The sequence below is a fragment of the Ipomoea nil genome, unplaced genomic scaffold, assembly GCF_001879475.1.
Source record: "Ipomoea nil cultivar Tokyo-kokei standard unplaced genomic scaffold, Asagao_1.1 scaffold2926, whole genome shotgun sequence".
NCBI lineage: Eukaryota > Viridiplantae > Streptophyta > Magnoliopsida > Solanales > Convolvulaceae > Ipomoea > Ipomoea nil.
In genome coordinates this window covers 2,954,221-2,977,248 of record NW_017619354.1, presented here as the reverse complement: position 1 = coordinate 2,977,248, position 23,028 = coordinate 2,954,221, and the positions used below count along the sequence as shown (strand labels likewise).

The following is a 23,028-nucleotide window of genomic DNA, read 5'->3' as shown; positions in this document are numbered from 1 at the left end:
CCTCATTTTCATGTAATTTGGTTTGGTCCATGATCAAGAACTCAACTGTATATGCTACTGTGCCACTGTAATATTCATTATGTATGTACAAATTATTTTATTTTTTATTTTTTAAATCAGAAAGTGAAATTAAAAGATTAAGCTGCTTATTATATGATGTGTAATCTTGTGTCATCATATATTATAACTAGAATTATTAATGAAACTCATGCATATGTTATTTTATATTATACGTAGTCTTTAAAGATTTAAGTAACTAATAATACATACTCTGTATTATGGAGCTTTAAGTAGAATTTAAAAAAAAAAAAATGCATGTGTATATGCATATATATATATATATACGTACACACGTGTGCATGACCACAATATATAATACTAGCTCCCTAACTAATATATTGTTTTGTAATTTGAATTAATTTGTTTACTATATGTGTAGTTTACTAAAAATAAAAGGTAGATTATTTTATGTGATATTTTATGTGAAGTAAATGTTATGGGCTAGCCAAATACCTTGTGATCAAGCGGCATAACTGTAACTACTCAAATGGGAGGTCACATGTTCAGTAGGTTGAGAAAGTATGTATAGACAGATACTACATTGTAGCAGAGTCGTCTGAATAAGCTAATTTAATATTATAATTCTCTTAATTATTCCATTAAAAAGTTTGCGTTTATTTTTCTAAAATTAATACTTCATTAGTGAGAAATTAGTACAATAAATGATATAAAGTTATCAAAACTAAACAACAAACTTGGACTTGTGGCAACACCTACTAGACTTAAATTATTAAGTGTAGGGTTCCATTATGGCTAAACAACTCTGAACAAAAATAATGATATATTCATTTAAAAAAAATTGAAAGTCATGATGGAAGATATATCATGTTTTCGTGAGTGATTCAAATATCCAGACCTGCTAAAGGTGCCCATACTCCATACCATATTCATATATCATAAATGATGACAGGCCCCCATTAATTGTTTGGTTGTAATTTTATTACTTGTAAGGTGCAACTACTTCAATTCCCCTCCTTTTTCTCCATATGTACATCAATATTTATTTATTTATTTATTGTTTTTTACAAGTTAGTATATGTTCTTTACTTCCTTAAACATTTTCAACACCTTTATGACCACCTATTTAGAATGAAAATTTGAATGCCATCAAACTACATGGTAGTTGGCACCTAATGTACGTATTTTGTTTCAAGTATCATAATTCTATTTTCAATGATTATTTATGAATATATCAACTTTATAATAAAAACAAAAATTACCCATATAAAATTACTTTAGGAGTATTTTGAAAAAATTTTAAGGTGTCGATTGTCACTTAAGACTCTTATATTTGGTACCATCCTAAACTGAATGGTTAATTTTATAATTATTAAAAACTTTCAAATTTTTAATATTTATAGAATGAACCCGATCCACTAATCCACCCTTTTTCCCTGGTTTCCAGTGTCAACCTTTGATCTACTCGGATAAATTGATCATATCATTCTTCACATTTTACATGAAAACATGTTTCACTTTAACCCTCTCTAATATATAATATATAATATAAAATATATAAAATATATAATATATATAATGCAGGCCAGGTAGCATTTAAGGATTTAATATGTTGTCCAGCATGTAAATGACATCCACTAGGATAGGTTATTGTGATAGCTAACTGCGTAGTGGCAATAGATGGAGCATTAACTGCCTTTCAATGGCATGGGAACAAACTCCTGTTCTTCGAAAGGACTTGCCATTAATGCGAAATGAGTGCTGCAATATAATGCTTCAAATTTATTGGGTGAACTACTTATATTAAAATATAATTTTGTGACAGAGTAAGCTATAATGTTGTCTACGTTAATTTGGATACTTTTAATGTATATTATATTGTGTAATTATCTATATTCATAATTTGTATATTGTACTTGCTGCTTTTTTTTTTTTTAAATCTACAAATTATTTATATTTTTCTATTCTTTCCCCCCTATAAATTGTTAATAATGTCCATTAGTAGTTTTTTTTAATCACAAGAGAAACTCACAGCCAATATTTAAACTTATCTTTAGTAATTTTTAATTCTATCCTATAGACCATTCTAATAATATATATATATATATATATATATATATATATATATATATATATAAATAGCCTACAAATCAAGTGTCAAACTTGTTGTCATCCCTTAAAACAAATTAAAGCCACTTAGCCAACTTGCTTCCTCATCAGTAGTCATTAATGTTGGGAAAATTAGTTAAAATTGAGATAAATGGAGTTCACTTATGCTTTGAGTCAAATTAAAGTGGTTTCGTATTTTCGTAGTTAAAATTATGAATTTAATATAGAGTTCTACTATATGTACTCTTAATTTCTACTCTCTGATAGATATATGGTAAAAGAACATTTCAATTTTGGTCCTATAATTATAAAAGCTTTGTTAATTTCAGCACTTAACTTTCAAAAGTGTCAATTTAGTACCTTGAGTATGTAATTTTTGTCAATTTTAGTCACTCCGACCAAATTGCCGTCTAAATTTCGCTGAAAAATTTTAATAAGTAAAATAATGAGGGTATTTTAGTCATTTTACTATTTTTCCTTTCTTCTCGACCAAAGAGAGGGATTAACAAGACCGTGGTGAAGACGGGGGCCACGGTGATGACGACATCTCTTTCATCTCCGACGAGTGGAATAGCATTGGCCGGCCGCACGGAGTCCGCCAAACACCTCCGTGGTCCTTGGAGTGCACCGGGGCTAATATCACTGACCTGCCGGCCACCTCGTATTTCTTCAATTGCTTGGTCGGCGAACTCGCGATCTCCACGTTCGCCGACACCTCCATTGGCCTGATGAAAATGCTAGAATGGCTGCAGAACCTTCGATTTGTTCCTCCACGATGGTTCCCCCAACGTCGGTGGTGCCCGGTCTAAGGAGGCTACCAATCAAAATGCTTTGCTCATTGATTCCGTTAAGCTCAAAAAAGTGGCATTTAGATTTGTTTTGATTTTAAAAGTGGCCTTGAGCCGTTTCGCCTGTACTTTCGAAGCTGGGAGAACTCGCCGGAAACAACTGAAACATGGTAGACTCGTCGGAGAAGAAGAAAAGAGATGTGAAATGACTAAAATACCCTCATTATTTCAACTATTAAAATTTTCTGGCGAAATTTGGCTGACAATTTGACCAGAGTGACCAAAATTGACAAAAATTACATACTCAAGGTACTAAATTGACACTTTTAAAAGTTATGTGCTGAAATTAACAAAGCCACGATAGTCATATGACCAAATTTAAAATTTTCTTTATATGGTAAATAAAGATAAACTATTTTCATCATGTGGGTCAAGAAAAAAGTCTACATCAAAAATTTCATAGTGTGAGTAAAAAATGAGAGTCCATATAGTATTTTTCTTTGATATATTATAGTAATACGCTTAAAATGATAAATAATGAGTTAATTAAAAATCGATACTCAAAGTATACTAATTAAGTTGATGGATAAAATGGAGTATGGATGGTCTAAGTAGCATTTGTCCATATTGAAAAAAGAGGTAGGTTTGTACTAGTTTAAGTGCAACTCAATTTTAAGAAGTTTGAATTATATAGCGCTCTCTCATGTGTGTATAAATCAAATCTCAAAATGAATTCAAAAAGCTCAAACTCTTGTGCACTCGCGACTTGAGTGCATTGAATATTCATTCAAAAATTGACAGCCTAGAAAAGTTAAAGTCTTGTCAAATTTTTATATTATTTTTTCCAACAAAATGAGAATAGAGAAACCTTACTGCTAACTGCAGTACAGTAGTAGTAGAGGTTGCGAACCATTACTACTTAGTAGGAGTAGATCGAGGTAGATTGTGAGTCCTTTACTCCTCGCAATAAGGATGAGGTAGTAAAGGATGTGTTATCTTATTGTTCTCAATCCTTTGTTGTTTATATCTCCTTTATTGCATTTTCATGTTGCAACTTTTAAAAGTTACAATTAACACATTAACATACCACTTTCATACATCTTAGGATTTCTGCAATAGCCGCTTATTAGGATTTCTGCAACCAACTACCTTACATAAATTCACTACTATTAGTGTTATTTTTATGTACCTAATTTTTTTTTTTTTTTTGAATGCTTATGTACCTAAATTTAATATACTTATAGTATTCTTTTTTATGTACATAAATTCATCTTTATCCGCAATATAATTTGTTGTTATTGTGATTCTATGTTTACATCCTCCTCTAATAGACTTAAAATTTTCATGAGCTGAATATGCCATTGTTATACCGTGCACCACGGTGCACATGGCACATAGCATGTGCGCCTCGCGCCACTCAAAACAACGTTATTTTGCTAAATTGTGTGGGGAGTTGACGTGACAGAGTGTATGTGTATTCTGTTATATAATTATGTATATTATGTTATACAATTATGTACATTTTTAATACAATTATGTACATTCTTTTATATAATTATGTGCACCCGAAACATGGATTTTTTTTTTTTGAAGGTCAACCAATGTGGTTATATTTATAGATAAACTGAGATAGTGTCAGGCGGGACATCGTCCCAATACATAGCTTTAGTAAAATGAAAAGCAATAGAAGCTAACATATGTGCTAAGTAATTCTGTGATCTAAGGATAAAGATAACTGAACAGGAATTAAAAGTAGATATGCATGCTCTGCATCCATCAATGGCATAGCCAGTATACGAACGATGTGGGGCTTCTGTTGAAGCTAGGTAGCTCTGAAGTGTCTGACAATCAGTGTATATTTCTATAGATCGTTCTCCACGTGCTCGAAACATAGAATTTTTTTAAGAGTTAAGAGTTTGTGTATTATGTATTATGTTAGATTATGGGTATTATCTTTTCATAAAAGAGTATGTGTATTATGTTATATAATTATGTACATTTTTGCAACATGAGATTTTTTTTAAGAAGTTAATAGCCGACACGAAAAGCGAAATTTTCAAAAAAAAAAAAAAAGGAGAGAGTATAGAAGGACGTCATTTTGCACCAGGGCGCACAATGCAATGTGCGCCGTGGTGGACGATATAAATTGGCAAATTATATCATGCACCGGACTTCAAAATTTGCGCCGTTCCGCAAAAAGTAACTCTGTTATTCAGTTTCATTTTATATACACTGCAGTTTCAGTTCAACAGAATTACAGTTTCATTTCGATATAACTACAGTTTCATTCGATATTTATACACTCAAATATGTGAAAATGTTGTTTAATTTTATTTTATATACACTATAGTTTCATTAAAACACAACTACATGATCATTTCGATATAACTATAGTTTCATTGTACAATATACACTCAAATGTGTGAAATGTTATTTAATTTCATTTTATATACACTGCAGTTTCATTTCACCACAACTACAATATCATTTTGATATAACTGCAGTTTCATTTGATAATATATAAAATAATACGTGAGGCAGTGTTGGTTTAGATACACTGTAGTGTCAGTTTAGATACACTGTAGTTTCAGTTGGTAATTAACACACCAAAAATTGCGCGCTCCGTTAATAATAACGGTGCGCCATTTCTTTACTTAAAGAAACGACATCGTTTTAACCGCGTGCACGTGCACCGCGGTCCACAGTATAATGACCCATATAAATTGCCCTGAACAGGCCCAACAATTTATTGGGTTTAGAACAGGCCCAACACATATTCAAATGTAAAAGGTGGGCCGACAAGTGGGGAACTTCAATTCTCTTCCACTCAATGTCTCAATCGAACTGTGACTCATATTTCATTTTATTTCTTTTAGTTAATCTTAAAATATTATTCACTTCTTATATTACTATATTTGATTATAAGTCTAAAAGAATTTTCCTTTTTCATAGGTAAAAGGGAAATATATATATTCATGCTATCTTTAAAATTTGTATACAAACAATTGGAACACTTCTTATAGAAGAAACGGGGGTATTATATTTAACAATGTATTCGGTACTTAATATATCGAATTTGGTTGAAGAAAAAAACATATAAAAGTCAATTGAAATGATTTTGTTACTTTCTCAAAAATAAAAAAAAATAAAGTATGCATCCTTTAGTAATTTCTGATCACATTCTAAATTTGTAAAGTTTCTTGACAAGTTAAATTTTTATGGTATTTAACACTAGTTTTAAGAGCAATACTATTAATTGTTTTTTTTTTTTTTTTAAAAGAGCAATACCATTAATAATGTTTTAGGGGTTTTTTCTAGATAAAAAAATTTGAGGTTAGCTTTTGTATTAATGGGAATTGAAGCATGGGTTTTTATGTATTTTTCCCCTGCAAATTATAATTTTTTTTTTTTGGACCTCGTAGGAGAGAGAAATGGTGGCAAAGATACGACATTTCTATGCATTTGGAATTTTGTTTTTGCTTTTTGCTCTTTTTTTCCTTCTTTCCTCTTCTTTCTCTTTCCTAAGTCTACGTGCAAAAGTCAAAAAAAAAAAAAATTAAAACTGTAAACAAAGAAAATTAAATATATATTTTAAAATTCAATTTTCTAGATTACATATCAAATATCAATGCGGTGTGAGTACAAGTCTCTGGATATCCTCTGATTCTTCAATTGGTGCCTTGAACACTCTACCATTGAAGGGCCTCCGGGTTTCAAGTGGCTTAATCTTCAAAGAAGGGCTTGTATATATAGCTTGTTCTTCTTGAAGGGCCTCCGGGTTCAAATGGCTTGATCTTCAATGGAGGTTTGGATCAATAGGCATAGGCATGATCATTATGGAGGAGAGACTTCTACTTTCAGTATCACATTTTTATTGTGATCCTGAATAATATTTTTCTAGATGTTTACATCACTTTTCCTAGGATGTGTGTGTGATTACATAGAAATGAGAACTCCTATTTATAGCTGCAGGATAGAGAGTTTTGATAAGCTCAAACTCTTTTGATATTATCTAATTAACAAATTAGATAATATCAATATTATCCAAAATATTTCAAATATATTCAAATATACTAATATTGATAAATAATCAATATTTATCAAAATTTAAGTGTCTACAAATGCCCCCTCGAGACTTGCTTGTACACCACTTGAGAGCATATAAAACTTGAAAGTATGTAGTGCAAGAAAGTCTCGACACTACAACTTAAAGATATAAGGCCGTTTCAACTCGTGCCAAGGAGCCTTGAAAGATATGAGGCCGTTTTAACTCGTGCCAAGGAGTATCATTTAGCCTCCTCCATTTCAAATTTCATATGGGGTTTGCCCCCATACCGGTTGAAAGTGCCTATGAAGAGATGAGAGGCAGAGCTGTCCCACTGGGCGTGCCAATTTGTAAACAAAGAAAATTGAATATATATTTAGAAATTCAAAGTTCTGGTTTACATATCAAGTATCAATGCGGTGTGGGTACAAGTCTCTGTGTAGTCCTCTGATTCTTCAATTTGATGCCTTGAACACTCCACCATTGAAGGGCCTCCGGGTTTCAAGTGGCTTGATCTTCAAAGAAGGGCTTGTATATATAGCTTGTTCTTCTTGAAGGGCCTCCGGGTTCAAATGGCTTGATCTTCAATGAAGGTTTGGATCAATAGGCATAGGCATGATCATTATGGAGGAGAGACTTCTACTTTCAGGATCACATTTTTATTGTGATCCTGAATAATATTTTTCTAGATGTTTACATCACTTTTCCTAGGATGTGTCTGTGAGATTACATAGAAATGAGAGCTCCTATTTATAGCTGTAGGATAGAGAGTTTTGATAAGCTCAAACTCTTTTGATATTATCTAATTAACAAATTAGATAATATCAATATTATCCAAAATATTTCAAATATATTAATATTGATAAATAATCAATATTTATCAAAATTTAAGTGTCTACAAATGCCCCCTCGAGACTTGCTTGTACACCATTTGAGAGCATATAACACTCGAAAGTATATAGTGCAAGAAAGTCTCGACACTACAACTTAAAGATATAAGGCCGTTTCAACTCGTGCCAAGGAGCCTTGAAAGATATGAGGCCGTTTTTACTCGTGCCAAGGAGTATTGTCTAGCTTCCTCCATTTCAAATTTCATACAGGGTTTGCCCCCATATCGGTTGAAAGTACCTATGAAGAGATGAGAGGCAGAGCTGTCCCACTGGGCGTGCCAATTTGTAAACAAAGAAAATTAAATATATATTTTAAAATTCAATTTTCTAGATTACATATCAAATATCAATGCGGTGTGAGTACAAGTCTCTGGATATCCTCTGATTCTTCAATTGGTGCCTTGAACACTCTACCATTGAAGGGCCTCCGGGTTTCAAGTGGCTTAATCTTCAAAGAAGGGCTTGTATATATAGCTTGTTCTTCTTGAAGGGCCTCCGGGTTCAAATGGCTTGATCTTCAATGGAGGTTTGGATCAATAGGCATAGGCATGATCATTATGGAGGAGAGACTTCTACTTTCAGTATCACATTTTTATTGTGATCCTGAATAATATTTTTCTAGATGTTTACATCACTTTTCCTAGGATGTGTGTGTGATTACATAGAAATGAGAACTCCTATTTATAGCTGTAGGATAGAGAGTTTTGATAAGCTCAAACTCTTTTGATATTATCTAATTAACAAATTAGATAATATCAATATTATCCAAAATATTTCAAATATATTCAAATATACTAATATTGATAAATAATCAATATTTATCAAAATTTAAGTGTCTACAAAAACAAATGAGGTTGCTCTTCAATTACATCTTTATCTTTAACGATATTTTGAAACTTGTCATAGTGGGGCCAAAGACATGCGAGTTCAGCTGATGAGAAGAAGTATAGCTAAGGTAGCCTAAATGAGGGAACACAATTGGAGTATTCTAAAAAATGTTGAACTTCAACGTAACCTTGAAGATGTATATTACACTGCCCTTTAGTGGTTCATTGTAATTTAGCTATAGTTGAATTGGGAATCAATGGAGGCCACAATTATGTTGTTTGGTTAGAGGAAATTGCAATTCCAATTCCCTCCATTTGCTGAATTAGAATTCAGACCCCTCTTCCCCCCCCCCCCCCCCCTCCCCACTGTGAGCATATAGCTATTACGTTGCAATCCAATTATCAGCTTAGGCTTTTAGTTGAGATGGAGCACATGTTTCAATTCCCACCTCCCCAAAGAATTGCAATTCGGTTCTGAATGGGAGAAAAAAAAGAAGTATGAAGACATTTTTGCCCCCACCTATGCGCATCAGCTGGAGGCTAAATTTGATTGCTCTACACCTCTACCTAGTGTGGGATTATTGCATTATTATTACTATTGTTGTTGTTGTTGTTGTTGTTGTTGTTGTTACATAAAAGATGTTTTAGTCATTGTATCACTTATTCCTTTTCAATTTCCTGAAATCCTATTCTTACATACTAAACACTATAATTTGAATTCCTACTTTATTATCACATTATTCTTTTCCTACCGAATTACAATTCATTTCGCCTCTAATTTATTCCTTAGAAAGCTATTAGGGTCTTATAGGGGAGGCACATGATGGATGTATAATGGATTTAAAATTACTACATTTTTTTTTTTTGAGAAAAGAATTACTACATTGGTGCTCACAAGAGCCAAATTGTACTATGGACTAATAACGAATTTAGAAACAATATTTTTTAAAAAATTATTTTATTTCATGAATTTTACAATATATTTTTAAAAATGTTCAAATTAATTTTACTTTATTAAACATTTTGAAACAATACTAAAAATTAATTTTATTCTAAGAACTATAAACATTTTGAAACAATGTAAAATTAAATAAAATTTGTTTGGAAGTTTCTAAAATCATGTTGTAAGGTTACTACAATATTTTTTTTTTCAAACGGTTAATTAAATGAAATAAAATACATATTAATATTGATAAAAGTTAAAGGAGTTGTAAGAACATTAAACATTTGGAAATAATATTTAATTAAATAAAATTAGTTTTGAAGCTTTTACAAATATATTGTAAAGTTGTTTGAATAAAATTAATGTTGTTAAATATTGTTTCAAAAAATTTAATAAAAACCATGTATTGCTTTTGAATAAAATAAAGGGCATATTACACAAATTAAAAGAATATAATTGTGCCAAAGGCCTTGTGGTCGAGCGGCATAACTATGACCCCTCAAATGTGAGATCTCAGGTTTGAATATATACTATATTGTAATAAAGTGAATAGCATTAAAAAAATATATATATATAATTGTGGCAAGTGTTTTGCTTCTAAATGTTTAAATTTATAAATACAATTTATTTTTTAAAAAAAAAAACATTCATCAAAAGAGTTATAGTGGAGTTTAAAAACTTTCATCAAAAGGTTTTGGGTTGAAGTCCCCTATTTTGTCCTCTGCCTAGTTAATTTACCCCGTTTATATTTTAACGGTCCATTTTCACCGCTATTGAAGGAATCAAAATCTATCATTTTAATATTTAGATATAAGAAAAAGTTGGACAAAATGCACAAAGTTTTTTTTTTTTTTTTTTTTTTTTTTTGTTTTTTGAAAACAAACCACCAAACTCTTAAATAATTATCAAATTCTTACATAAAGATGATAAATAAAGATGAGCTTGTATCACATTAAAACGCATAAAGTCATAAATCTATCATTTAAAATATCTTACAACGTAACAACTACAATAACAACAACAACAATATATGTTGTGAACCATTATGTTGATGTTACTTTCCGTGAGCGTTACTCTATGGAACCATTGAACCATTCGCTTATTTTAACTATACGGCCCTTCCACTATTCGACATTTGCATCTTTTGAGTCTTGAACTCGTCGTCTTTGAGTCTTCTTACCATTCGGCCTTGTTGACTATATATACTATCTGACTAGTCTACCTTTTTCAGATTGAATTACTATCCGGTCATTTTACTTTTTGGCTGGTATAATGCCCCTAAGTACGACTATGCAGATCTTCGTTCGTGAAATTGATTGGATTTTCATTACGTATTACAATTTTCCTCATAAGCGACTCTATAACCTCTAATATTATATTTTGATTTAAAAGTATTACATTTTTTATTAAAAAAAATTATATTTTTCCTCATAAGTATTATACTTTCTCTCATAAATAGCAACGAATCTATGTATCATGATTAGTATTATATTTTTTCTTATAAGTAATCGTTCAATTCTTAAATATTACAATTTTTGTTTTAAAAGTATTACAATTTTTCTTATAAATAACAAACAATTTATTTCTAATTAGTATTATATTTTTTTCAACATATTGGAATAGCAAGAAAACATTTATTAATTAAAACTATTTTAATGAAAACAATAGTACACAGATTTTTTCAAGTTTCTTTATCAAAAAATATATATGTTCAAGTTTCAAAGCCAATATTCGGATGATATTTTTTCATAATTGACCATTTAATTTTTTTATTATTTATTTTAAAGTTGAAAAGTAAAGAAAGATAATGATAATAACTTTTATTATTACTATAAGTATTTCAAATTTAATATTAAAATAGAACAAAAAAATGGAGATAATGAAGATCAAAGTACAAAAATAATGAATCAAAGCTGGCTCCCAAGTCTTCCAACGTCTCACTGAGAATCAGCTTTGAAGCAGTGTTCTGTGTTGATAGTACGATATGATAATATGTATATATATATTTGCAGAAAACATATGTATAAATGTGTCTGACGCGTGATAGGGTGAAGATGGGGATTGTGTCTTCCCCCATCATGAAATGACCAGAAAAAAAGCTTTGCAATCTTATTTCTTTGCCTCCCATAAATATATCCCATCACTTCTCTCATGTCCCCACCCTTCCTTTCCAACCAAAAATCCACTCCACTTTCTCCTTTCAGGGCTGCTCAGGTTGTTGGGTTTTCGCAATACATACATGCATCCATTTAATGCAATGCGTGCGTGAGGAAAGCTTGGAGCTTTTCCACAAAAACTTCAAGATTTTTTCTTCCTTCTTCTTGGGAACACAAAACAATTCCTTCTATCTTCTGTCTTTGCTTCATTTCTTGCAAGAATTGGCAGATAGATAGGCGTTTCTGATCTGGGGAAGAAGAAGAAGAAGAAAATGATCACAGTTTCAGATCTTTACCATGTTCTTACTGCAGTGGTTCCATTGTATGTGGCTATGATCTTGGCTTATGGGTCAGTGAAATGGTGGAAAATCTTCACCCCGGGGCAGTGCTCCGGGATAAACAGATTTGTGGCTCTCTTTGCCGTTCCTCTTTTGTCTTTTCACTTCATCTCCACCAACAATCCATATGAGATGAACTACAGGTTCATAGCTGCTGACACTCTGCAGAAAATCATTGTCCTTGTGGTTTTAGCCGTGTGGTCATGGACCAGTTCCAGGGGGTCCCTTGAATGGTCCATTACTCTGTTCTCTGTCTCCACCCTCCCTAACACACTTGTGATGGGCATTCCATTGCTGAAGGGCATGTATGGGGATGCCTCTGGGACTCTCATGGTTCAGATTGTGGTGCTTCAGTGTATTATCTGGTACACTTTGCTGCTCTTCTTGTTTGAGTTCAGAGGTGCCAGATTGCTGATTGCGGAGCAGTTCCCTGACAATGCCGGCTCCATTATCTCCTTCAAAGTTGACTCTGATATTATCTCCTTGGATGGGAAGGAGCCATTGGAGACTCAAGCTGAGGTTGGAGAGGATGGAAGGCTTCATGTGACTGTGAGAAAATCAACCAGCTCAAGATCTGAAATTTTCTCCAGGCACGGCCCAAACTCTGGGCTTTCCTTCACACCCAGAGCTTCAAATCTCTCTAATGCAGAGATTTACTCTCTGCAGTCTTCAAGGAACCCAACTCCCAGAGGCTCAAGCTTTAACCACACAGATTTTTACTCCCTGGTGAACGGGAAGAACGCAAATCTGAGCCCAAGGCGGTCCAATTCTGGGTTCGATGAGGAGATTGGTTTTGGAAGGGGTTATGCTGGCTATCCTGCTCCGGCCAGTGCCGGAATATTCTCTCCGATGACTGCGCCGGCGGCCAAGAAGAAGGCCAATGGGACCGATAGTGCTGGCAAAGATCATCACATGTTCGTCTGGAGCTCCGGTGGTTCTCCGGTGTCTGAAGGTGGAATTCATGTCTTCAGGAAAGGTGACTATGGCCATGAACTTGCTGTTGGTGCTCCTCCAAAAGGTTTGCACACTTTATATTTTGTTATCTCTATAGTTTGTCGACCATATAATATATAAACATAAATGTGCAGTCCAACTATTAACAGATTAGTTCACATACATGAGAGGACGTGTTGAGTATATAATATATATAAGAATAAGTGCATCAGTTTAGACTTTTAGTTGAGATGGAACACATGCTTAAGTTCTTTGCATAATTTAATTATTGTTTGATCCTAGTGGATATGTTTGTTTGCATTGCTCTAACCTAGTATAGGTTCCTTGTTTTTGGTATGTTCTTACATTGCACAGTCCCAGAAGTTTTGGTCGAATTTGTCTTCTCCTGTGATTTGTCACATCTACAAATTTTCCAGCTAGTAGTGTAACCCACATTTCCTTTATAATGTTGGCATTTTATTGCATACTTAACAATCAAATTGAAGTGTGTATAATGTTCTATAGATTATGATGAATTTGGAAGAGATGATTCGAGGCAAAACCCGAATGGAAATGAGCGAGAAGGGCCTGTGCTATCCAAGCTTGGCTCGAGCTCGACTACTGAACTCAATGCAAAGGTTGCTCCAGATGCGAAGCCTGCAGCTATGCCTCCTGCAAGTGTCATGACCAAACTCATTATGAGTATGGTGTGGCGGAAGCTTATTAGGAACCCGAATACTTACTCCAGCCTCTTTGGCATTGTTTGGTCTTTGGTCTCGTTCAAGTATGCGACAAACTGACCTTGAATTTGATATCGTTTTTGTTGAATAAAACTCGTGATAGTTAGTTTACAATAATGTCTGCAGATGGCATGTTGAGATGCCTGCGATTGTGGCCAAATCGATAGCTATTCTGTCGGATGCTGGTCTTGGAATGGCAATGTTTAGTCTTGGTATGTTCATAAACAAAACTTTTGATATCTGAAATATAGCACATTTAGTTGTGATATCTAATTCTTTGAAAGTTTTATTGCAGGTTTATTCATGGCATTGCAGCCTAGAATGATTGCCTGTGGGAAAACAGTTGCTTCCTTCTCCATGGCTATAAGGTTCATTACTGGACCTGCTGTCATGGCTGCTGCTTCCATTGCAGTTGGCCTTCGAGGCGTCCTCCTGCACATCGCGATTGTTCAGGTAAAACCATACTGTTAGGATCAAGCGCTTACCACTACACCAATAGCTATAGCTAGTAGCAAAGACGCAACTTTATTTTCTTATATTGGACTTGGCCCTTTACCAGTCTCTGCCTAGCCACACGGTACTGGACTTGGCCCTTACCGGCCTCCACCCAACAGATACACATTCAATTGCATCATTTTGGATTGAACAGACTAAATTAGAGCTTTCATTAATCTTGTGAAGTTATGTTTGTTTGTTGGTCTGATTTTCAGGCAGCCCTACCCCAAGGTATTGTTCCCTTTGTGTTTGCCAAGGAATACAATGTCCATCCTGATATCCTCAGCACTGGGTAAGGATCTTTGTTACATTATAACATTCTTGTTTGTTTCTGCATTGCTCCAATAATTAACAACTTTGGCTGCAGTTTAATGATGTTTCTGCAATGTTTTTTTCTCCATTGCAGAGTGATATTTGGGATGTTAGTAGCTCTACCCGTCACTTTGGTATACTACATCTTGCTGGGACTTTGAAGCAGAAGTTGAAAAACAAAACCATAGTAAAAAAAAAGAAAAAAAAGATGAGACCACATCTTTAAGGCCATATTTTGGCCTCTAACAGAACAGTAGAAGAATTATGGATACCAGAGAGGAGAAAGTAGAAAGAATGGCAGAAATAGAGAAGATGATGATGTAGCAAAGTGGGAAGGCAGCTAGTAGAATATTATTTTTGTTGCTTTTTATTTTTTTTGTCTTCTTTTTTTTATTTCTTATTCTGAAACCCTGTGGCTTAGTCCTTTTTAATGGAGAAAGTGAAGTTTGTTTCTAGTTCAGATACTAGTGTGTTCCGCCTTTTCTAAAGGAAGACCAAAAAGATACTGGACACTCGTTCGCACCTAAACAGAATCTCTATGTACAAATAAAGTAGACACCACTTGCATATTTATCTGCACTGCGCACTTCCAACATAAATTAATAAAAATTTCGATACTTCTTTTTTTTTTAAAAAAAATTAAAAAATTCTATACTTGTTAACACATTTTTGTTCAATCTATTGTGCGGAATTTTTTGATGCGATTTACTTTTTATGTTTGTTTGTAAATTATTACACATAAATAAATTTAAGGAGTACAAACCCTTTGGATAACAACTGCGAATATTTGGTGCATATTTAAGTTATATATATATATATATATATATATATATATATATATATTGCAATTATGAGATGATTTACAAATATCATCAGATGACAATAAACAAAATTACGCTTTAAAATGTTACTAATATAATTTAAAATTGAAATAATAATATTTGGATCCCCATTCTTAAATATGTCATTTTCTTCTCAAGCCTAGTTCCTCTCTTTGACGAAAGACAGAGTGAGTAGAGCATAATTTTCATACCATAAGATCTTGAAATTAATTCTTATCAACACTATTTTAGCAAAGCTCGTTATATATGATTTTTTTAGTGTAATTTTCTTTCGTATATAATTTGCAAACTATTATATAGAAATAGAGTTTATTCAATATATATATCTTCAAATAGCGATTGCGAATTTTTTCTTTAAAAAATTACAAAACTAATAAATTTTCTGAAGAGTATAGGTAGTAAAAGGAGTGACCATTTGCATTTAAAGAGCCACATCTAGAGCCTAGATCTGTTTATTGCTACCAACTACAAATTAATAAATTATTATTATTATTATTATTATTATTATTATTATAATAGTGTGAACTATGTTTCATTACTCTCTAAATTATTGTGTAGTTGGAACATTCATTAGTATACCAAAAAAAAATTATATTTAAGTACAAATCAATTTAAATAGAAGCCTTGCAACATTCTCCTTCCAAATTTATCTTATACTATATTCCCTTTTTAATGTGATATTACATTTTAGTTAGACCACGAGGTGTCCTAAGCAGGCCCTAACAATGTGATATTACATTATACTAGTACAATATGCCCCAAAAATTGAAATCTTATTTACCTTCTAAAATTGAAATTTCAGCCGTGCAAGTTAAGTTGAACAAAAAATACATTTACTAAATGAAAGAGATATGGACATATAGCTTAAATAAATTACAAATATAATGAAGGAAATATATATATATTTTTGGGTATATAACTTTATATTTTATTTTGGATAACCAAAAAATTCACAATCACTATTTAAAAGTGTGTAATAAGTAAAATCAAATCTTGTATAACAGTCTACAAATTATTAAATTATGTAAAAGGAGTAAATTACACTAGAAAGACGCTATGCAACATGTTATACCAAAAGAGTGTTAGCAAGAATCGATTCTAAGTATGAGTAAATACCCAAAATGGTCCATCGACTATAGCTAAATTCACAAATTGGTCCTTGACTTTCAATTTCAATCAGTTAAGTCCTTAACTTTGTAATTTTAACACAATTTGGTCCTCTGTCTATTTGACCGTTTATTGACTGTGATTTTTGAGGATATATATGTAATTTCATGGTCCATCGTCGATTTTTTAAGGTTCTGGTTGCATTTTCAGACCGCACTATTACATTTGAATCCATTGTCGAAAGCAATCTACCAAATCCAGTCGCCTTTCTTCATCCTCTCTTAGGATTCAATGTAGTTGAGTTCGTACCAGAGTGAAGAAGACGACGTGTTTCCGAACCAGTGCAACGTCATCCGGGAGGTCACCACGTGCTCCGACGAGAGCTGAAGGTTCTTCTGGAGATTGTCGATCACGGTCAACAAACGGTCAAATAGATGGAGGACCAAATCGTGTCAAAATTACAAAGTTAAGGACTTAATTGAGTGAAATTGAAAGTCGATGACCAATTTGTGAATTTAGCTATAGTCGATGGGCCATTTTGAGTATTTACTCTCTAAGTATTTATAACTTTATATTTAAACTCTACAAAAATTTATTATACATATTTTTTTAAATTATGGAAGAAATTTATCATCACTATTTAAAAGTGTACAATAAATAAATTTTTAAAAAGTAAATTATATGTCTTCAAAAAAAAAAAAAGTAAATTATATTTTTGTCACACTATATAAGTCTATGATTACAAATTTGATTTGAATGAAAAAGAAAATTGTGATTTCGGGTTGCGTAAAGGTAAAAACGTTTCCATATTAGGGAGACATACCTAATAATTAACATTGTAAACAAACATAATAATTAATTCCTGCGGTTCTAGGTAATAAAGTAGTATATAGGATCATCATGATCGTGGAGTCGTCGTCCCCGACATCTCATGGAGCCTTTATCTGCAGTGTTTTGTCCTAACAAATTATAATATAGAAAAGAAAAATACTAAATACTCACATCTTTTATTCTCAATTTTTATTCTTCTCACAAATTTTAAATATAAACATTTTTTTTAAAATTCACATGATGAAAATATCATATCTTTGTTTGTCACATCATGGAGTAAAAGTAAGAGGGTGAAATTTAAAAGTACACGCTTTATGAAAAATGATATATGTACGAGTATAACTCTTGTCACATATACAAATTTTTTTAAATAAATAAAGTAAATGAATAAAAACAGTGATAAACTTTATTATTTAATTAAATCAATAAAAAAAATGATACCTCAACCTGCAGGAGTAAAAATAGAACAATAGTACATGTAGTATTATAATATTTTCCACATCGATCCACTTAAATTATCCAAAGTCATGCATGCGTTTGGGTAAAGCACTCTCCATGCCACACCACAAAATCTAAGAGCCATCATTTCCACTCATGATTATTTTATTTATTTATTTATTTATTTTTATTTTTATTTTGCTTTTTCAGCTCTATCAAAATCAACTATGGACCGCCCACATCATATCAAAATTTTTATAATGCCCACTTTTTCACCATATTTTACCATAAGAAATTTTTAAAATGTTACTTAATATGGATGTCTCTTATATATGGTGTAATTCAAAAGAGAATGAACAAAATTTTGAGTGTATATTATTGTCCTTATGGTATTATGAGTGCCCCACAATATATACCTAATACAAATTTAAATTTTTTTCTAAAATTTTCTGAATTGCATCGATCCAATGTAGAGTATCGGTTTCGGTAGACATGCATATATAAAATTATATAATTCAGATGAAATATATAAGATAATGTAGTGCTATAATGAAACCATTTATTGCATTATTTGTGGTAAGGTCATTGTTTTTTTTTTTTTTTTTTTTTAAATAATAAGGAGTAGTTTCATTATAAATATGTCGTAATAACGTTTTAGGTGGGAATAGATCTCAGTATATAATAGTAGGCTGCTGGAACGCAGTAGATACTAAAGCATGTGCTAAATAGTTCTCTAATCTAGGAACAAAATTAAATGAACAGAAATCAAACGAAGACGTGGTTGCTCTGTAGCTATCAATAGTATAGCAAATGTACGAACGAACTGTGGATGGTGGTGAAGTAAGATAACACTGTAATGACAGACAATCTATGTATAGCTCTACTGACCGCTCGCCTCGGTCCTTCAACCATGATAAGGCTTTCTTGCATGTGAATGCCTCGGCCATAAGTGGTGAAAAACAATCCGGGAATGGTGCACTGAACGTTGCAACATATCCCCCATCCATATCGAGGAGAATTGCCCCTATCGTTGCCTTGCCCGAGTCGTGGAGGTAACCGGCCCCATCGACTCGGCAAATTCTCGGCGATGGGGCGGCGTTTGTAGCAGCGGCTATAGGCGGCGTCGCGTGTGGCAGTGATGGCTCCACGACTGCATTTGGGTGTTTGGGCATTGTTCCAGCATCGGCGGTGGTGGATCGTGATTGTCGCCATGCATGCATAGTCGCAGCGGCTACCGCAAGCAGCTTTCTTGGTTGCGGGAGAAACGCGTTCCAAACCGCTCTGTTCCGTGCTCTCCAAATATGATAAAAAAAAAATTGATGCTGCATATATTATCCCATCAAAGTCTAGAACATTTAGAAGTTCACTATACCAAATATGAAAAATATTTGTCACAATATTAGGGATTGGAAGGTTCGATTGCCCCCATGTGGCCTTTGCGAAATCACACAACACTAAAGCATGCACAGTGTCCTCTTGAGATATCCCACACATGACACAATTTGGATCCACATCCACTCTCTTTATAAACAAATTTATAGTAGTAGGGAGGATATCACTAATAACTTTTCATAGAAATGTTTTTCATTGTGGCTCGGAGTAAACATTTAGGGTGTACGTGTTTGGTTTGTACATAGGAATTAAAATTGAATATGAATCAAATACTTGTAATTGTAATGGGTTTTAGTGCAATTTCAGCATTATATTGTGAGTCAAATAAATAATATATCAAAGCCTTAGGTCTAGTAGGCAAGATATGATTACATACTTACATGCACAAACTCTTACAAATGTAATGCATATATGCACCAAGATTAAAGAAATATCTGATTGAAATTTGATGAACGAAAGATTTTAAGTCTAACATATGAAAATATGATTTCCTTCTCTAAATTTTTGTTTTTTTGGAGACAATAGAGAGATCAAATTAAAGTTTGATTTTAAGTTTTATCTGTTAACTAATTTTCTATTATTGCTGGAAATTTTGAATAAAGTTCTATCACTGAAAAGCAGTATTGTAAAAATCGCGCCTAGACGGTGTCCGACTACGTTGAGAAACATCGAAATCGGCCTCCTTTACGGCCGGTCGCCTAGACGGTCTAAGTGGTTAACGTTGAACCTTTTTTTTTTTTTTTTTGGCGAATAATCCCTAAAAATAAAATAATAATAATAATAATAATAATAATAATAATAAATCGGGCGTCTAACGTCTTTTTCAACAGTGTTAAAAAGTGATCAGAAATGACATTTTTGGGCATAAGTCGAAAATGCGTAGGTGGTAACACAAACCATCAACAAAAGATGTTGAAAATTTTAGTCAAGTTACTGGACATGCTCATGGAGTTCCAACTACTAGTGGTCCAAATTTTCAACCACGAGTGGTCTACATTTAAATAAATTAAAAAGAAGAAGAAGAATGAGGTTTTAGCCATGGTTAGTTGTCAAAATATTTTCAGCAACCATTACAAGAATGTTCCGACATAAGCATTTATGTGCCTAGAGAAACTCAAAACAAAATATACACATTTTCATTCACTGATTGAATGGTTGAAAAATAGACAAATATTATTGATTTTTTGTCTGTGTATAACCCTAGTCAATATTAAGTATTTGCATGGACCACTTAAGAAGAATTAAGATAACATAAATATAAAATTGATGTCTGCATAGACTGCTCAATTGGTCATAGGGGTGACGTTGAATAATAACCCGGACTGAGTCTCACTAGCGCGAGAGGGACTTCTTGTGCGCAATAAACAAATGTGTTTTTAGTTGAGTTATTATAATTTATTAATTTGATGCTCTGTCGGGATGAAGATTCAACCTTTGGGAACAATAAATATAAAATTTATTGATATTCTAAAATAAGCTAGGTTGCAGGTGCATGCTTTGAAAATGATTGCAAAAGAATAAATGAAAAATTTGGGCATAGGTTATCGTGGGTTTCATGTGTACTGACCACAAACTCCACTACTATATTCAAAGCAAGAAAGACCTAAATAAATAATGCTAAGTCCATAGAATCGCCAACCCTAGACAAATACGTACTACACCCTCATCATCATATCACCGAAAGCTCTTTCTTTCGCTCTTTTCAGAACCCACCATCGACATGCAGCCGGACAACACGCCGGAAATCTTTGACTACTACTACAACAATAATTATTACAGCTTATCTGGAAATGCCGCAAGCAGCTACGGCCTTCCGGCCACCTACGAAATCCCGCCGCCCTCCAATCATGAAAGCTTCTGCAGCTCCGCATTTTACCATACGGAGTTGCCGGAAACAGTTTCCGACTGCACGCCGGAAGCCCGAGCTCTCGCCGCCTCCAAGAATCACAGGGAAGCTGAGAGAAGACGCCGGGAGAGAATCAACTCCCATCTTGATTGCCTCAGAACCCTTCTTCCCTGCAACTCTAGGGTTCGTATTCTATTCTTCTTCTTCTTGTTTTCTGAGCTTATTTTATTTCTATGGAAGACTAAACCTTAACAGATACGAGGAAGTGGCAAAGATTAATATTTCTTCTTTTTTGTTTTGTCGTGTTTTGTCGTCTGGGATTTCGGTTCAAAGTAGGTTCTCTTTTGGAAGAATGAAAAAGAATCTAAACAAGTTAGCTTTAGTTTTTATATATTCTAGAATGTACCAGTGAAGGGTTTTGGAAAATTAAAGTGGTGTCACTTTTCACAAAATTAGGGTTTCAAATTTTCTTGATTCTTGTAGACAAGACAAAGAATCTCCTAATTAAAACTCTAGCTTTATATTTGTGTACAGACAGATAAAGCTTCTTTACTGGCAAAAGTGGTTGAACGCGTGAGGGAGCTAAAAGAAGAGGCGTCGGAACTTATGGAGATCGAAACCGGGATCCCGTCGGAGAGCGACGAGATCACGCTTCTACTCTCGAGCGACGACGAGTGCTCCGGCGACGGTAGATTGGTGATCAAGGCGTCGCTTTGCTGCGAAGACCGGATGGATCTCATCCCTGACCTAATCCACACCCTCAAATCTCTCCGGCTAAGCCCCCTGAGAGCTGAGATGGTAACCCTCGGCGGAAGAATCAGAAACGTTTTCATTTTAGCCGGAGATCTTAAGGATCACGCCTGTGCTGATGAATCGTCCATATTGTTTCTCAGAAATGCGTTGAAATCCGTGGTGGAACGTTCGGCGTGTGGCGCCGGGGAGCGTTCCAAAAGACGAAGAATGATTGATCATGGAGTAATCAATTAATCAATTATATGCTCAAATTCATATCAAAATTTCATTTTTATATTTTTTTTTCTTAAGAAAATGTAGCCACTATTCGAGAGTGAGCTCTGGTGTGAATTTATATTATACGTTGTATAAGTGTTCGTTGTTGTCCAACTTTTCTGTACATAAATGGTGGTGTTTTCAGATTCTGAAGAAATATCTACCATTGTTAGGTTTAAAATCTTCTTGCGTGCATTGTTATGTTATGGATTGGTGTAAATTTTTGGGTGTAGTTTGATTGATCTTTATATTATGGGTTTATATATATGTACTTATTAACTTGTTTGATTTTATTTTTTTTTTCTTTGTTGATTCATGGTACGAATAACTGTAGTTGTATATATAGTACGTAGCTAGTAAGTGCTAAGTTACAGGTTGCTCTAGTCTATTTGAATTATTGTTTGTTAAAACATTAATTTGGGGTAATTAAGATAGAACTAAAAGTTGAACTTTGTTTTAAATTGCTGTCGGATCGGTCAATTCAGAAGAGAATGAGCCATGTACTATGAAAGTATTTGATTTACTGAAAAATTTGCATTTGCTCGCTACTCAAAAGTGTCAATAAATTAGTTTAAGTTGTCTATAGTTGATTGGTTAGGACTATAATATTTCATATATTCTAGTTTTATTGTAACTCTTGTATATAACTTGTTGTATCTTGTGTTTGATGTAATTAAATCCAGAAATTAAAATATAGCTCTCAACTAGTATCAAATTAGCTAGGATTTTTCACCATGTCTACGCCCTCTATTGCCGTTGACGGCTCTGTTGGGTCTTTCGAATGGACCGTTTTTTATGTAGCTTCTGCTAATTTCTTACTTGTGGCCATGAATTTGTTGTCTACTGCGCATCACTTTGTCAGTATTAAATTGACATCTTAATTTTTTTTTTTTTAAATTTTGGCGCACCCAGATTGTTCTGTTTCTGCGCGATCAGAATTTGATGGTTCCCATTAGGGGTGTAAATGAGC

The 23,028-nt window shown here is 33.3% G+C and overlaps 2 protein-coding genes across 3 annotated transcripts; both read left to right on the top strand.

The window, feature by feature from the left end:
- Positions 1 to 11,655: 11,655 nt before the first annotated feature.
- On the top strand, positions 11,656 to 15,054 carry LOC109162170 (probable auxin efflux carrier component 1b). Of its 2 annotated transcripts, none has more exons than XM_019310896.1 (7): positions 11,656 to 12,001; positions 12,033 to 13,132; positions 13,573 to 13,831; positions 13,914 to 13,999; positions 14,083 to 14,240; positions 14,498 to 14,574; positions 14,689 to 15,054. In XM_019310896.1, the coding sequence occupies exons 2-7, from the start codon at positions 12,049 to 12,051 to the stop codon at positions 14,753 to 14,755; spliced, it is 1,731 nt and encodes a 576-aa protein (XP_019166441.1). In that variant the 5' UTR covers positions 11,656 to 12,001; positions 12,033 to 12,048; the 3' UTR covers positions 14,756 to 15,054. The 2 variants fall into 2 exon arrangements, with proteins under 2 accessions (XP_019166441.1, XP_019166440.1); XM_019310895.1 differs by having other exon boundaries at positions 11,656 to 12,007; positions 12,039 to 13,132.
- Positions 15,055 to 20,759: 5,705 nt separating this feature from the next.
- On the top strand, positions 20,760 to 22,346 carry LOC109162171 (transcription factor bHLH106-like). The gene is made up of 2 exons (XM_019310897.1): positions 20,760 to 21,233; positions 21,585 to 22,346. The coding sequence occupies exons 1-2, from the start codon at positions 20,925 to 20,927 to the stop codon at positions 22,035 to 22,037; spliced, it is 762 nt and encodes a 253-aa protein (XP_019166442.1). The 5' UTR covers positions 20,760 to 20,924; the 3' UTR covers positions 22,038 to 22,346.
- Positions 22,347 to 23,028: the final 682 nt, after the last annotated feature.